Raw genomic sequence first — 18,555 nt, forward strand, 5'->3', positions numbered from 1 at the left:
GGTCATAGTCCGGTAATTACCTGCTAACGGAAACTCTGCTACACAATTCTTATTATTATTATTGAAAGATGACCGGTAAATTTCAAATTTGTCCGGTAAAATAAATTCTGTCCGGACATTTGCCCGGCGAGAAAAAATCCTAGCGGAAACCCTGAGCTCTTCATAAAACCACAAATTGTTGTTTTTTCATTTCAGTAATTGTATTAGACTAATGAGACACCATTTGTTAATGTTTGAGGTTTTAAGTCATTGAAATTAATTCAGCTGGGTTTACATTTCAACAACTTAAAGTTCAATATAAGTAGGATTTAAGATTTAACCAAAAACTGTGAACAATCACACACTGCTAAATGTAGGTATGTTGTTTTATTATCCTAAATTCTCATATTTAATTTGTGTTATCACTTTAATTTTACTGCTCAATATGTTTACATAATACTTATTGTAATATCTGTCTTTTGTGTTACTTCTTAGCTTTTCAAATCTAAGTTATACGTTATTTCAATTGTATGTATACTGCTTTGTATTTCTATATCAAGGACAAAATGAAGGCTAGAGGCACACCCATGTGCTTCTAATAGACAATCGCTTAAAAACTTTAGATCAAGCCTTGACTTTTGTGTCCCCCTGCTTCCAGTTGTTAAGCTAAGCTACTGTAAGCAAATTGCACAGATATGAGAGCTGATAACAGCATTTCCTAAAATGTCTAATTATTAACTTTGAATGCAATTCGATGAGGTGGCATAATTGGTTACAGCTTTATTAAGTGGAAATAGAGGTGTGGATCAATACAAAAATCTTAGGGGAAAAACTGTCGTAAAAACATTTAACGAAAATGTAATGAAACTTCCTCTCCGTCAGTTTTAATTCCCCTCACTCCTCTTCTCCTGACCTGCACTCTTAAAGCACCAAACAAAGAAGAGAAGAAGCACCGCTGGGTTGAACTGCAACAACTGCTGGGTTTGTCCATCCTGAGAACACTAATATTGAATGTTCCTGTCTTTAGCTGAGGTGTCTGCGCTGAACACCACTTTTCACTTTCCGGCAGTCTACCATTCGAGACAGCTCCCTGAGGCGATATCACCTTATCATATTCTGTCTGCTGCTCCATTACGGATCGTTGCTCGAGCTGTAAATCTGTTTATGAAGGGCGGCCATGACAGGCCTTATCAGGAGACGGACTGTCATAATTGTTTTAGCAGCAGCGTCACGTGATGCTACTGTTTGAAATACAGCTCGACTGTAAAAATAATGTTATTTCTCTAAACGAAATGTAGTTACAGGTGGTAACTAAGTGTATTACCATAAAACAAGCTGGAAGGGCAGGGATATTAATGGGAGCAATGTCACAACTAAGCCAAGTAACCGTCTCCAAATAAAATCAATTAATTTAATTGGGGCTTTATTGGATAGTATTTGTGTTTGTACTATCAAGTCACATTTGACATTTTTAGAAACACTAAAAGGTAATAGTGAAAAAAAGAACAGGACTCAAACAACTTATTCAATTCAAAACTTGATACACAATGTATAAAAACAGGAAGAAAAATATAAACAAAAAGCAGGTACAGCTTTAAAAAAAAACATTATGTTTTATATGGGGCTGAATAGGGGGAAGAGTTGCTGTAAGCAAATGTAAAAAATGATGAATTGATGACCAAAAGATAATCAGCAGATAAATTGATAATGCAAATTGTATTGCACCCAGAGTTATTCAAGATGTTCTAAAGGAAGAGTTATTTTTCATGGAGAGTGTTTTCATTCCAATTTCATCTTGATTGCTTCATATTTTGGGAATTCTAAAAATAAAATGCCAAGTTTCAACAGGCTAAATAAGCTTGCTGGCGTTTAGCAAGTCTATTTTTCAATGCACATGACCTTTGTCACATTTTATCCCTTCTCTTCCTCCATAAAAATGGCAAAAATAAGCTCATCTCCCGCTCAGCTATACATGTGGTTTATCATCTTTATATTTTTGAGCTACAAAGTGTATTGCTGCTGCAAAGAGAAACAATCAGCAGTAAGCAACATATTATTCAGCATAGGAGTGTTACAGTAAGAGTCCCATGGCTATCTTTGCAATTTCATGCTCCTGTGAAAATACAGAGGCTGCCGACTGAAACTCTTATAAGGCTGGTTACAAAAAGAAACTCCTGGAGGCTCACAGTATATCACTAGAAAAATTGGAATGGAGTAAGCAAATGAAACAGTAATCGCCACGATTCATTGTTTCCTGCCAACTGGCACACTTTGTCCAGGGAGATTCATCTTTTTTCACCAGAACTCCACAGCACATAGACACATCAGATTGTATATGTTTTTGCTTTGTGTGATGAGAGAAACATTCCATGTTTTATTAGCTGTAATCTGAAACAGGTGTTTTTTTTACACTGATCACCGATCATAGGAAAATGTTCAATAATATCAATCCTCATTAACAAGTCTAGTAAACGTCAGCTGAGGCCAAAACAAAACATTAGTACATAAGAAAACACATTGTTGTGCCACTGCCCACATTATAATTTTTTTGCAGCTCCTGGATGATTTTTGACGTGCTTCTGGATCCATATTTTTCATTCACTGTATGTCATCATAGTTTTTGTCATTTGGTCTGTGTTGTATGTATGGGCCTTGTTACCTTTTAACTAACACATATTACAAGATTGATCATGTAATGCCACAGCATGCCCTATATACAGTAGTGAAAAGACATAATTCAGCTTAACATGCCCTGCACGACTTTCTGATGCCATCCTAATTTAGCCAGCTATACTTAACACCGCCTCCTACAGAGCGCAGTGGAGCAGGACCCAGCAGCCCTCGGTGTATTTACTGCTGTGTGTTACAGCTTCCCGGTGACAGTTCAGAATTGAACTGAATTATGAGGCAGTTGGCTGCATTAGTGCACACTGAAGTTTTGATGAATGTAAAGCAGAGAGAGAATAAGATGGTTTTGTATAGCGGACATAAATCTTAATGAGCCAGCCAATGTATTCCAACTGCTTGGACAGCCACTGACAGACAGAGAACTAACTGCTGCTCTGTTGTATTCTTCTGTTTGCTGTACTGCATTTGTGTCTTTCTTTCTGTTTTGATACAGCATTAGTTTATGCTAATGGAAGTTACACTTGCTAAACATCTGCAATGGTCAATTCCTTTTGTTTCTGTCCCCTGATACACAATGCTAGCCATCATTTGCTGTCTTGTCTTTAGCTCCTCTGTGTCTCAGCCAGCTTGTTCATTTCATGATGCGACATGCATCACTGTTAAAGCGAGGTGCTGGGCCGACAGGATCAGGTTGCCAAATTGGAGAGATAAAGAATGAAGAGCCCCAGGGAGAAGCACTCACACTGTGGAGCTATGGATATAATGCATCTAAATCTTCAGGTTTTATCTCTGCCCCCCTAGTTGGAGCCCCTCTTCTCTTCTCTTGAGCCAACAACTGACTGTGGAGGAGTATGCTGGGACTCATGGTGGATGCTCCAAGCTATTGATCTAAATTACACTGTCTGTAGACTGCAAACTCCTGGGAGAGTGTGAGGCAGGGGGGGAGGGATGTAAAAGAGAGGGATGGAGAGAGAAAGACGAAGAGCATGCAATTGAAAAAGGCAAATAATCGCCTGCAAAAAAAATCTAGCAGGAGCCGAATTGGGTCGACATATGAGAAAGGCAGTGATAAATAACAACGGAGAGAGAGGAAAATAGAAAAGGCAGAGAGGCAACGGGGGCAGCTAGGCAGGGAATTAATAACAAGAGCCAGAGAGAGAAGCGTGCAGTGACAGGGCTGTGATTGAAGGTTGTTTTTTTCAGTATTGGCTGTATCACTGGATTATCATAGCTCAATCTAATCTCTGCTCCATTACAAAAAGCAGCAGTGTTTGTTTTCAATCCCGGCTAGCAGCAGTTCTTTGAGCAGTTTGTTGACTCTCGGCGCAGGTCGACAGGGAAATGTGACAGGTGTCACTCAGTCTGACTGATGGCTTTTGCAGATAACGCCTCTCTTTCTCTGACAGATAGACAGACCCACCAGGGAATTAAAGCCCTTCCCAACTAAAGGGAGTTTGACAATATTTTGGTTTTATTGTAGGGATGTAGAGTGAGAGTGAGAGCGAGAGAGGGAGGTTAAGACAAGTGTGGAGGATGTGAGGAAGCAGAAAAATAGATAAACTACGGCTGAATTCAGAAAACATTTTCGCCATAATCTACTTCATATATGACTGTTGTATGCATTTAATGAAGGAGGTCAACTTCAAACATCATCACTAAAGTATCATGCAACTATAGTAGCAAGATGTTCATAAGAAATCCAATCTTGAAATGTATTCTATAAATGTAATGTTAGCCAAGTCGTCCAACTACATTTCATGCTTAAATTATACTAACTAAGGCTCCGGTCACTGTAACATCCTTGGTCCATGTCACACAATAAAGACTTAGCTACACTACTCTTTTGTATGCTTATGCTTGTGTTCATTTTTCATATATCCGGCCATTAAATATTCTCATGCATGCCAACTCAAAATGTCCCTCCTTTCAGTGTCTCTCAATCGTGCTATCAGCTTTTCTAATCAGCTCAGGTCCATCCAACGTCACAGCAACACACATGTGTAGCATATCATGTTGCTGCTGGTTCTTTTGAAATATGATTCTCTCTTTGCCTTTCCTGATGCTGTTACGCACATCCCTCCACCACCCCATCACTGCCCGGTCTCTGCAGAGTCATCAGCCACCTCCACCACAAGTGATTGGACTCCCTGGTGGATTCATTTTGCTGCTGCTCAGGGCGAACTCCTCTTAATGACACATCTCACCATAGAGCCTAAGCACCAAGGATTTACTGTCTAGACCTAACAAGCAAATATCATAAAAGCATTATATTTTGTATTGACTTGTCTATCCTGCTTAAAGTGTCAGTTATCTAAAAAAAAGAGGAATGAAATATATACAGGACTGTCTCAGAAAATTAGAATATTGTGATAAAGTTCTTTATTTTCTGTAATGCAATTTGAGAAACCGGCTCGAGATACACTTTTTGTTATATTCCATGGAATGCTCTTAACATCCCGATAGCAATGAATATCTTAAGTGCTTTGACAAGAAATCCATAAAATAATGTCATCTGTGGAAGCCGTAGTACTGTAAAAAGCACGACCAATCATTTTAGCCGGCCCGGCTAAAGTAACTTGATGGCCTACCTGCCTGTCAGCCTTCCATCTTTGCACAAACTTATCTCGTGCCGTCATTGGTCATGTGCGTGTTCGTGTGTGTTGGAGGAGGGGCTCTGTAAGGAAGTGGCAGATTTTTTCCGGTTGTGTATTTTCAAATTCTAGCGCACTCGAGCTGGTTTCTCCAAAATTACCCACCTTTAAGTGTGACCAGATTAGACATGCAAGATAGAGGCTCAACTCCAAAAATCAGAAGAACAGAATGGGAATCAACAGGGTGCATACAGTACACCACTAAAGTTATCGCTAAATGCTCGTAAACAATCCTGAAACCAAACACACACAATTCTAAACTCGGTTCAGTACCTTATTTATGGCCACACTCTCCTGGTTCATCCTTACATCTATTCTACAAATACTGCACGAGTCAAAATAAAAAAAAAGGATCCTTTAACTCTTGAAAGTTCTGAATATTAAGAGTAAAAACCCTCTTGTAACATATTACCAGGATGTGATCTTTTCAATAGACCTTCCATCGTAAATGCAGAAAAGAAAGCCCTGTTTGGTAAGCAGAGCAGCAGAGTACTCCAGCAGCCAGATGGCATATTTGATGCCGTATGGTGTTGATATGATGGTCTGGCAGTCTGACAACACCTAAGATTTCACCTCATTTACACCAACAGAAACCCTCACACACTCACACACTCATTACCTCCCATAGCTTCAAAGTACTGCGTTACGTGCAGTGAGAGGCCATGGATCGTGTTATACTGTGCCGGCACACTGTGCACCACAGAGTCCATCCTTAACACATGTTGCTTACATCCATCATCAGATTAGAAGAGAGGGAGCATGAGAGTGGATGTCAAGCTGAGAGAGAATTGAAGCGAGAAAGAGTCGATGGAGGAAGAGTAAGGAAAGATTCAGGGAGAAACTAAGAGTGAGAGTTTCCCCAACAGAGGATGCTGCCCTCCTCCACACTCATTGACCTGTAACTGCACGCCTGCTACAGCAAACTGCACCAATTCCCCAAGTTTATTCAATATCTGATTAGTTTTGTCTGAGATATTGCTTGCGACATATGGATAAACAAGTAAACACTCTACTGAGCTCATCAGCATAAGCAGAAAGAGGCATAAATTGGATCAGCGCTATCTTAGAAATCACATTTGACAAACAATCAAGCAATCCAGCAGATGGACGGAGACAGACTTAAAGCTCCCTCCATTTTATTATGGGGACAGAACTGTGCAAGATATTACATTCCTCATATAGAGGCGGGTTGGCGGATGCTCAGGAGCCTGAGAGAATAAAGTGCATAATTACACTGTACGGTTTAGGCGTTTAGCTGACATTTACTCAGAGCAATGAACAGTGGATGAATAGGTGTAGCTGCAGAGTTTGCTGGAAAAGCCGTTACAAAACTATTCAATTCAAATATCCAAAGTTTCAGCAACCTTACAGCTTTCAATCCACGTCTTTGGAAGGTTGAATATGGCTGTTTTTTTCTAATTTGAACTGCATTCACTCTTAATCAGGTGAAAAATAGTCAATGATCAAAATGGATGTTAAACATTTAAACCGGCATGACTTGATGAACAAAGTAGTAATTATGTATCTATCCAAATACTCTTTTAATTTAAAATATTATATATAATAATTAAAAATATTGCAATCTACATTTTGTTGTAGCTTTTTATTCAGAAATAAAGTATTTTAAAGAAGATTGCAGAAGTAGATTTTGAGTGATGATATTATAATGCTTGTCGGAGCTATAGCGATATACAGACACTCAACAGGTAATACAATGCACAATGTAGTTACTGTATGTTTACATATACCGTAATGTGATGATGTGCTCTAACAGCTTTTAATGCTATCTCTAGCCATTTTTATGATTCCTCGTTTTATTTTTCATTCATTTAATTCAAATATGTCTTTATCTGTTTTCTTGCCTCTTAGCTTGTCTCTGTTCTGCTGTAAGACAATGTTCTTATATAAGTATTGGAAGAAAGATGTCAGTACCTTGTTGATGGTAGAGCAGCAGCCGTCCCTTCTCCAGCACCAGAGTGAGGCTGGAATCTCTCTGTCCCTCTGCATGAAGCAGCGTCCCAGAATTCGTCAGGGTTTTGAACTTCAGAGAAACGACCTCCATCCCCGTCCAGCTCGGCCTCACGCTGCGTCTGTAGAGCAGGCTGCTGCTGCCGTCAAAGTAGGCCACGTCAGAGGCTACAGAATGACACACAGAAATAGACAGAAACTACTAGCAAAGTACTGAAAACCACTTCTGTGTTCCTATCACAGTAAGTGTCTCCAGAAAAATAATTTTCACCATTATGACAGACACACCACATTTGAGTAATTCATATAACATGCTGTGCAACGGTAAGTTTGAGGCAGAGACGAGTTTCAACACAGAGTGCCAGACAGCGGTGAGCAAAGACTTCATATTATAAATGGCAGAAAATGTTGTTATTGGGCTCGGAAATAGGATATTCCTGTTTTTCTATGATTTTTATAAATTAAAAACTGAATGTCTTTGAGATTGGGACTGACAAAACAAGACAACAGGGTCACTGTGAACTCACAAACAACAGCCTTTATTTCCTGGTTCATGATTGGATTTGTATCGTTTGAAGGTACGGATGTCCTGAACAGATATCTTTAATGACCGTGAAAACCGTTGGCCCATTTATGTACAAATCCCTTTGAGGGAAAACCATATGGTCTCGCGTCTGCTACTGAAGACAGAGCAGCAAAGAAGACCAGCAAGAGTAATTATGTTTTAATGTTGAGAGAGCAGAATTGGAAGGAATCTGTAATATAAAAATAAACGTGTTACCTTAGTGTTTTCCTCAAAGCTCTTAGCTCTAATTAAAAACAGATGTTATAATGGGGGAATAAAATGTGAAATTGCAGCATTGTTATCAAGTGTGACTCAAGAATCCTGCACATTGTGGACCACTTGCACCCAGTTTATGTTCTATCTAGATTCTTCACAGTGTTGGTCCTAATGAATGTTTCTAGTGTGTATTTAAACTTATTGCAATAATAGTTCTTTTGTTCATAGGCCAGATAATGAAATTTGAAAATCTAGTACAACATTACACGTTTATATATTTATTCTTCAAGGACAAACACAATCCAAATCGGACATAAAAAAAGTCAATACATGGAGCACACTTACTATAACGACAACCGTATATCTCCAGTCTGAGTCCAATCCTCCCAGTGGGGTTCCAGTCCAGAGGAATCAGGCGGAGGAAGCGAGCTATCACCGGTTGATTGAGTTTGTACTGGACCACAGTGTCTGCATTACTGTTACCTGGAAAAGCCTGAAAAAAACAAACAAGTTAGCTTGTTTTTTTTATTTCGTCCAACTGTCTCTGATGCTGCTGCAGCAAAGATCTGAATGCAGTTCCTGAAGTTATTAGACAGGAATAGAGGATCGTTTGTACATTAATGCTCATGATCAAATGTTTACTGTTAACTAAGAAAATGTATTATCTATAAACGTTGTGCAGCCATTCTAAGAGCAACTATCTTCTAACCTTCTTGTTTTTAAAGTATCAAATGATTATAGAAACATGTATGTGATGAAACAATATTTTTAAAGGGATAGTATTCATTAGCACAGAAAACGTCTCCCTCCTGATGCTGAGACAGTCTTTTTCAAACTTTAAACTCTCAGAGATTGATCCACTGATAATATCTCTCCCTCTCTCTGTCCAGTCATCAATAACTCTGAGACGTATTCTGTCTCTATACAAAGCCTCTCCTAAAAGACTAATATCCTTTACTTTCCCAACAAGCTTCCTGTGGGAATTCAGGGGGATTCTCTACTTGACAGTCAAACAGCACACAGAGAGCGACACATGCCACCTGTAAGGAAAGTGTGCATGCTTCAGTCCTCCCTTCTTGAGAGTGTGTCTGCTGAGAGTGGCTATGTGAGTGAAATTGGCTTCCCTCGTGCTGTATAATTGTGATCTCGGTGCCGTCTTCAGAGCTTTGAAGGGCTGAGCCGGCCGGGTAGCGAAGCGTTACAGTAAGCTCAACAAACGGCTCTATTTCCTGCTGAGGAGGCTGGGGAGAGCGGCATCTCATTTACTTGCCTGACCAAGTTTTGAAACATGAGAAGCCTCTGACAAGACCTCACTCAAGGAGAGAGGGAAAGGTAGAGGGTGAGACAAAGAGGAGAAGGAGGGAGGGCCGGAGAGATAATCAGAGAAGAAGAGTAGATAAAGTACAACTGTTCTTTGAGAGAAAGCAGCAATAGCACACTGTAGCAATGCTTAAATACAAATAAAAGCATAACAAATGGTCTCTAAGTACGAGAACATAATGACATTTAATTAAAGTAAGAATACACAATTAAGCTAAAGTACACTACTTGATTAAATGTAATTAGTGACTTCACATCACTGAAAGATTTTGACAAAGGCACAGATACAAATGTCATATTCACTGAATGCTTTCAAATTAATAATGAACTACAAGGGCATTCATAGAGCACAGACCTCCGCCAAGACCAAATGCCTTGTCTGGCATAGTTAACGGTTCTATATACGACACTAGCCCGTGATTCTAATCCGCTCCAAAATGTAATGACTTAGTGTACTTTAGCTTAATTGTGCATTCTTTGCCCATGTTTCACACTACCACTAAGTTTTATAAAAATCAGGCCAGTAGTTTAAACTTCGAGGATGTTAAATCATGACATTTCCTTGTAGTGGATTAGTAAACAGTGGCAGCAATTACTCTTTAAAAGTTACACCGGAGAGTAAAGGGGGAAAAGACAGAGCATCAAAGTTGAGAATTCAGTGAGAAACTGATACAACCATTTGTTCAGTCAAATCTCCTCCTGAACCGACACACTAAGCTGGCCTAATTTAAATACGGAGCTTAAAAAATACTCGGGAGAGCTGATCTGGGTTTATCACCTTTCATGCCGAGTGTCAAACCAACAGGTTTCTAAGCTGCAAGAATTCATACCCTGCTTTCTCTTTTTTTTTTGTGATGACTCCCTGGCTTCAGATAGTTTGTATCCTCCCCTGTAAGAAACTTGCACTGTCTTCCATAAAAGAGAGAGGGGATGCTTGACTGCCTCTGAATCACATCTAATGCTGTTCAATCAACGGAGGCCGGCATGGCAGTAGTTTGCTTGGTGGTGATCAGTCATTCTGCAGTCTGGTAACCTCTCTCGCTATTGACACGTGGGATGGGAATAAGTAGATTAAAATATGCTATAAAATGCTGGAAAATAAAGATTTTGAGAGCGGAAAATAAATACTGGGAAACATTTGCAAACATAGAAGAAAAAAAGACAGCAACAGCAGCCATCCCCCCCAGGCTGCAGCGAGGACTTGATACACGAACTTGAGCATCATGTGCACAGAAACATGCATGTCAGCTTCCTCGTTCACATTTACATTTCTGACAGCCTTATCAAGACTGGCAAGTGCCATCAGCGTCTTGCGAGGAGAATGATGGACACCTTCGCCCCTGCAGGAATCAAAGTCATGACTTTTTATATGACACGCAGTCTTCTAACAACAGCACCAGCCTCCCGTCAGCAGAGGTTCAACTGTTTGACAGCAGCCCCATGCTGTCGACAGAGCCCTGCCCAGGTTCCTTTTATTGCTCCATACATTATTAATAGAGTGTGAAAGACTCCTGGTGAGCAGGCTTGCCGCTGCAGGCAGTACCCGTCCCCACAGATCATGTAAATTATGCCTATGATATGAAGGTGCCACCTCCAAAGCTGCCTTGATAGCTGTTAAAAGACACAATGTGGTATGAATTCTGAAATTGTATTTAAATGCAAGCAACTACAAAGGACAATTTCCTAAATCATACTAGAATTTCTACGTTTTTTTTTCTAGTAAGAACTTTTTCCAGTTGTCAATGAGAGGTTGACACAATAATCGTTCGAAATAGGTTGAATGTAGCCCGTATTTTTGGAATAATGTTTCTGGTGAATTTCTGTTTGTTGACTGGAAAAGTATCAGCTATTTTTTTGTTACAATTAAACAGATGAGTGTTTGAGAGAGATGTTCAAGCACCTCTTACCTCCCCTGCTCCCATCTCTGATGTCAGAATAGTGTATTGAGATGGGTTTTTCAGATAGTGTTTAACTATCTGACAAGCAGGTTGTTTGGAGCATGTGACACCTTCATTTTCTGCTGTCTGGAGCAATATCACTATTTTCACAAGCATTTCCTTTCGGTATACGCTTTGACTAACCATATTCTTTCAGGTGAACAGCATTCTGTGCTTTATTTAACACATTTTGAGAAACCTGTCACTGGCTCTAAACTCTGTGTGTCAATCACATTTTCATTAGTGTCACAAACTAGCTCTGGGATGTGAGAATAAGGTGAGAGTCCAAGCAATATATATGCTTTTGTTTATCTACTTACTTTACTTTCTGTTTTGCAATAGCCTTGCACAGTATAGGAACCCCCGTTTGCTGGGAATTATGTTGTTGAAGTTTGAGTGGAAATGTAATGTCTACCTGTATTGTGTTCATTGCACTGCCATTGTTTGTTCTAATGTGGCAGCAATCGTGGGAAAACCCAAACATTAGCAACATTTCCCCCCAATACAAAATGTAATCTGAGCAGCGTTAACATTCTTTTAAAATGTAGAGTTACCTCTAGGCTGTCTTCCTGTCGATGTTGTCTCCAGTTGTGTCCTGTGTCGCTGAACATCAACAGGTAAGACGTTAGCCAATCAGAGCTGCCGTAGCGTCCCTGCGTAGCAACAGCAGTGATCCGGGTCCGCTTCCCCAGATCCACCTCCAACCACTGGTATCTGTCCGAGACGAGAGGGGACCAGCCTCCAGCTCCTGCACAAGAGACAAGAGTGTGTTAATGATGAGAGGGGGAGGGAGGGAGGGATGGAGACACATTGTGGGAGTGAAATGTTATTCATTATATTTTAATCTATTGTTTACATCTGTGCATTTATGGAAGAAAACAATCATTGCTATGAGTTAATAATTAATAAGCCAATAATACATCCACAGTTTGGATATATAGTAAATACTTACTGCTTGTTTTTGTGTTTGCATAATGTCCATAGATTAATAGTTAGGGGTTTGCAGATGACAGGAATGTCAAAGATTAGGGTTGACATACTTGATAATGCACTTTTTCTCGAGTTGCAAGTACATGCACATTAAGAGGAATCCGTGCTTTTATGTTGAATTAGACTATAGTTTATCCCATTTCTGGCTTTCATTTAAGACCACTTATCCACTCAGAACATTTCAAACCCTGCAATATATTTAACACGTCCCCTGGCTTCATGATGGTAAATATTAAATCCTTATAATCAAAGACATTAAGGGGGATACATTTGAGCCACAAACACTTTGAGAAAACTGGATTAGACTGTGCAGCCATAGCACGGTATTTAAAGAAAACTGATGACTCCGCACAACTGAAGTGTTAAGATGTGTTTTGGAATTGAATGTACTTCCTCTGGTTTGTATCGGTCTACCATGTTGACAGAGCTATTGTGCTGAGTGGAATATAGTGAGAAATCACATCAGCATTGATATGACCTAGTACTGAGCTGAAGCGGTTCTGTCTTGTCAACAATCACTTGCAGCACTGACATCCCCCCTTTGTTTTTCATGGCAACATGCTCCCTTTCTGTCCTGGAGACAGCTGTTGCAGCAGCTGGAGAGGGCATCCAGGGGTGAATGATATTAATTACAGTGTGTTTATATTGTAGTACAAAACACGTCAGTCACTTCAGATCTGTAAAACCATGGAGCATGTCTGTCACCAATTGCAAACTTTTATGGATAAATAATGTAAAAAATATAATAATTGTGACAATAATTCGATTTGAAAACCACTGTAATAACTGTATTTAACATGTGTTGAATGTGTACTGTGTGTCGGTTCATTTTTAAACATAACATAGTTATAAAACTAATTTAAAAAATAGTAATTTTCACTTTAAAATGGTTAGTTGTGTTTGTGCTAGAAAGAGTTATATTCATTGCATTATTATTATTCATTATAGATTAAGACATTCAAATTAAACCCTGATATATTCCTGGACGTTTTTATATTATTTCACTCATTTTAATGGTTGCAATATAATTGCACGGTATTAAAAACAGATGGCTTAGAAACTAAAACAAGACTAGCAAGTAACAAAATGGCCTTGTTCTGAATACTGAAACTAGAAACTCAGAAGAAAAGACAGATGTGCAGTCTGTATCCTTGCAAGAGAAAGAGAGACAGCAGAGGAAGAAAGGCAGAGAGTGATAAATGTACCTTAAAAACAGTAGCTAACCCTTTACTCGCTTTAAAGGTTTTCGGCCTTTAAAATGGCTCTTATTAGTTGTCATGATAGATTTAAGGCGCTATGGCCCTACTCTACCTCTTAATAAGTTTAGGAGGCAATTATCCCCCATTGGTAGCTGGATCACCACAGGGAGGTTCAAAGGTGTTAGGCACCCTCTTGTTCTAGCCTTGGTAATCATGACTGTAGAAAATGAGGTGTCATCTGACATAAATAAAGAACAACAAAGTATGCATGAAGGCGAGTTAGGGGAGGATGGTTTGGTCAAACCAACACCAAACTCTTTCCCAGGATACCACTGCTTGTGTCCCCCTCACAAGTCAACACGTCAAATTGCCATTTACTGATTAGATGCCTTTGCAGAGACTTTGGCAACATTCATTCAGCTGCATTTTTGTACAACTTTGGATGCATGTGTGTGCGTGTGCGTGTACGTGTGCGTGTGCATGAGAGAGAAGGGAGGACTTTGGCAGAACCTGATTATGGGAAAATCATTGGAGGTGATTGAAAAGGCTGCTACTTGATAAAGACATTTTGGATGCTGAAAAATGTGTGAATATGTGAGTGTGTTTAAAAACAAAAAGCGCTGAGGCAGCACAAAGCATATCCATGGCACAGCAGATGGAGTCCCCTACAGAGCACACACACACACACACACACACACACACACACACACACACACACACACACACACACACACACACACACACACACACACACACACACACACACACACACACACACACACACACACACACACACACACACACACACACACACACACACACACACACACACACTTAATAAACCAGCCAGCCTAAAGAGCATTGGAGATTGTGCCAAGATGATGTCATGCTGACTCGAGGCCAACACAAATCAATACCACAACACTTCAGACACAATGCCTGGATATCTCATTACATCTATTAAAAAGCTACTTAATTGTGGAATAGCAAATGGTCATAACACAACAGAGCATGAACCTCATTAGTTAAACATAATGTGCTATTGACACGGAGCAAGGAGACAGTCTGTAATGTGGTTCATATTGAAATGTGTTGATTTAACAATGGCTCAGTCCAGGTTTGTGTCTCTGTAAAAAACTCCAGTGGGCAAGAACACAAAATATACCCCAACTTTGTTGATTAGCCGTTTATAGTGTAAAGTATCATCTATATAAAATAAATACTCTGGTGTGTAATCAGTATTACAGTCTCAATCAGAGCTAAGGAGTTTTAGTCTTTTTGTACCGTAGTGTTTATATTAATTATGTAATTACACATCTATAATGTATGCATTTTAAGTCTACATATTCCACGTCCAGTTGGAATCAAATGTTTGAGAACAAATACAATTTAGGGATGAATTGAGTAAAGCAGTTTCTAGAACTTATCTTAATGTTGTCTTTAGTGAAGAAAACTGATTTTCCCCAACTGCATCATGATGTGACTATGTCACTGTCATTGTTCATGTAATTGTGACATTTCAACTTAAATCATTTATTTTGTTGTATTGCAGCAAAATCTTGTGGTGTGATCAATAAATACAAAGCATTGTCACCAACACAAAGAAACATTCCCACTTCAACGTGATCTCCTTCATTTCTTCATAAACTCAGGTGTGGAGCTATAAAATAGATGTGGTTTAAATTGGCTGTAGTTGAATCAGTTGAGTCTGAGGTTTTCACGAGTGCGTAAGTGTTGTTCTTTTTGCTCATTAGGGAAGCAGCTAAAGGCCAGAGCTAATAAGTATCAAAGTAACAGACATGAACACTGACAGCAAAGCAAGAGAGAGCAGATACATGACCTTTACTCATTAAGGCTCGAGTGGAGAGGGAAGAAGTGAAGAACACAGACAAGAGTGATGGAAAGAGAGGAGACAGATAATCTGACATCCACAGTACACGATCACAATGGAGGAAACAAGAAGAGAGGGAGTTTAAGAGACATAAAGAGAGAGATGTAGATATCTATCTAAGAAAGTAAAAGAGCTCAAAATGGAAAGCAGAATGACTTCTGTAAAGAGAAAATGTTTCACTAAATCCGTCATGTTCGTCACACAACACGTTTGATCACCTAAACAATAATGTCTTTCATGCATGCCTGTCAATTCCCATCCAGGAAATCCACATGCTGTCCCTACTTATTGACACTAAAGCTTTTTCCCACATTCAGAAAGGTAATTAAGGGTAAAACAGGTAAAAAGCATTGCTCGGCGGGAAAGTCAAATTGGCCCAGTATCACAATGAATTAACCAGTCAGGAGACTGTGACCTTTGAGGTCAACACACCTGAAAACCAAACACCCCCATTAGCAGCCAGGGTCTGAGGTTGAATAAGTATGTTGGAAGGTCATCAATCTGAAGGAACCTTTCTGTGTGAATAATTCTTCTTTCCACACGTAATAACTTTCCAAAGAGTCTTTGAACCTGCTAACCGTGCAAACTGTTCACTGTCAAACCCATAAGGGGTTCAAACAAATCACTGTAGATCCATTAAAACACTATGTCTGGTGATAATAAGCATCCCAGGCCCCTATAAACCATAACTACTCATTCGCAATATTTTTCTCAGAAGGGCCACTGATTTCCTGGAATAAGAAAATCATCAAAATGTTAGATTTGATGTCAATAATGTTGAAATAAGGGATACATGGATTAAATTGGGATAAGTTGCTTCCCTTGTTGCATTAAAACAATTCGTTTTTGAGCCGATTTTCTCTATAGCAGTGTACAGTGTGCATGCAATGTATTCGTGAGTCAGCCTTTATAACCACATCTATAAAGACACAGTCATAATTCCCTTGAAACTCTGTAGAACTGTTTTTCTAATTTAAAAAATAAAATAAATGTTCTCACATGTCTCAACATAAAGACAAGCCTTTTATTTTCTAAATAAAATAGTCTTAAAGGGAAAAAAGGTTTCTCTAACGAGTGTGACCTGGTTTCCCAAGGCTATGTATGTGCTTGTCGATAGGAGACTGTGCGGCTAAATTCCCTTTGAGTTTGAACATGGTTGCTAATCAGAAACACATTTTAATTAACCTAGTTAAAAGTATTATATAAGAGTGCAAATGTTTCATTATTAAAATATATTCATGCAGATGCCAATTAGCAACTATTTTTTCTACTTAAAGGTCAGTCCTGCGCATAACTTCTGAGGGTACATGGCAGATTTTGGTGTCCATGTTCTCATTTACTGAAGTTTTCCAATAGTGCATCGGTCCAAATAAATAAATATGCGTCATTGCTGCAGATCATATGTGGATTTATTTGGGCTAGTATTAAAGCTTCAAAGAGAATGTTATTTTGGATGCTTCCTTCTGGCGCTGTGTTAGGATACAGGCCAGAGACGTGTGGTGTCAGGGGTGGATTATGACTTTTTTATTACGAGTGGGAGAATCAACAAAAATTCAGAGAGAGCAAGTTCAGATCCCACAGCAGCCGGTTTGTGCTCTTTTGAGGCCAGTATTTCACAGGTAACCTTGATTTACTCTAGAAAATAGCTCCATCTCCGTGCCTAACTCTCACTGTAAATCAAATCTAGCAAAACCTTCTTATGCCAGGGGGATTATTTTAAATGTAGAGCCTAAATGTCACTAAATATGTGTGAACCAACACTTAAGCTTATAATATGTGAAAGGCATCATTCAACCCTTTATATGAATGTATCACATGTGTAGATATTTATGGTAGTACTACTTAAATGTCCTTTAACAGTATAACAGGCTTAAACATGAAGTGAGCATGTAACCATCCTGGAAAATAATCAGTTAAGGGTTCAGGATGTTAACCTATCTGCAGATTTTTCTTACAAAAAAAGAAACAGACATATTCTGAATTACGTTTTCAGGGGTCATTCTTCAATGAGGGTACTTCAATTTCTGAGCTGAATGCTTTCAAGTACTTCTGCAACACTATTGCTCTGTTTTTCTACATTGTGCTGTGACTACAGTGGTTTAGGGGTTAGCATTACCTTGGGCCTTTTTCACAGGTTTATATTTAGCTTACAGTGTAACGTATGCTAAATGTTTGATAACTGGAGCATTAAACATTGTTGATGTATCATTAGATTGCACCACACAAAATATATATTTTTTTACAGTTAATAGTAGTTTTACTAACAACTTGGAAAAAACCTAATGAGACATTTTGTGAAAGATATATAATGAATAGATAATGCCATTCAACCCTGGAGCCTATTGTGCCAGCTGTTAGTAAGTTCAAAATTAACCTGGTTGAAGTACAAAAGGGAATTGTATGCATTGGCCTTGTACAACATAACAGATTGTGCCACATCAACCAGTTACGTCTGCTGCCTGATTTAACTGTTTGTAAGCTAACTGACATGCTAGTACTAGCTTGCTAATGAATGACTTGTTTAGGATGTTAAAAAGGGGTAGGATAACATTGGCTAATCTTGTAGTATCTTCAATACTACAATGAATCCTCGTTTACATAGCTGATCACTTTTGATTGGATTGATACACATTTCTCTTACGTTACTATGAAGTTTTGAGACATCCATTTTAATGGTGCAACCACTGGCGGCACATATCAGACCCGGGCCGGGGGGCGGGGCCATATGACCGGGCCCTTTAAACCCAATAAAGCTTGACAAAAATATCGGGAGTCCGGGGTGGTAATCTGACGCTCGTGCATAAAAAGTCGCTCAGTCAGTAAGATTACAATTTAAAACAATGTTTGAAAGAAAAGTAACTAAAGAAAAGGTGTAATATTTAAGATTCCGTTTCTGCAAAGGGTATAGAAACGAAATATATATCGGAGATAATAATGATATAACATGACATAAAGTCCAACAAACCACAAGGACAACGAAAACATAGCCTAATAAAATGACTACATTTCTGACACACCATTCACCATGGACAGCCAGCCGCCACCATGAGAGCACAGCAGTGTAAAATTGGCACGGCGGCCCATACATTCACGTACAAGTAGGCTACTGTACAAATTAAATTTGAAGTGTACTCACCACTACTTGAAGGGCACCCGGCGAGCCTTGCGCTCCACGAACTCGTCCACAATCCGCTGTATGTCCAATTTCTTG

General features: G+C 39.2%; 1 protein-coding gene across 1 annotated transcript in view; it reads right to left on the reverse strand.

Annotated features, from left to right (window-relative positions):
* LOC104949916 (contactin-associated protein-like 3B) overlaps positions 1 to 18,555 on the reverse strand; it is a 61,283-nt gene that overhangs the window by 14,062 nt on the left and 28,666 nt on the right. The window contains exons 3-5 of the mRNA XM_010776358.1: positions 11,819 to 12,012; positions 8,353 to 8,500; positions 7,191 to 7,394 (exon numbers count right to left, since the gene is read on the reverse strand). Of these exons, the coding sequence (XP_010774660.1) occupies positions 7,191 to 7,394; positions 8,353 to 8,500; positions 11,819 to 12,012 (546 nt within the window). The remainder of the gene's footprint in view (positions 1 to 7,190; positions 7,395 to 8,352; positions 8,501 to 11,818; positions 12,013 to 18,555) is intronic.

Source organism: Notothenia coriiceps, unplaced genomic scaffold (assembly GCF_000735185.1).
Source record: "Notothenia coriiceps isolate Sejong01 unplaced genomic scaffold, NC01 NC01_scaffold00000339, whole genome shotgun sequence".
Classification (NCBI taxonomy): Eukaryota; Metazoa; Chordata; class Actinopteri; order Perciformes; family Nototheniidae; genus Notothenia; species Notothenia coriiceps.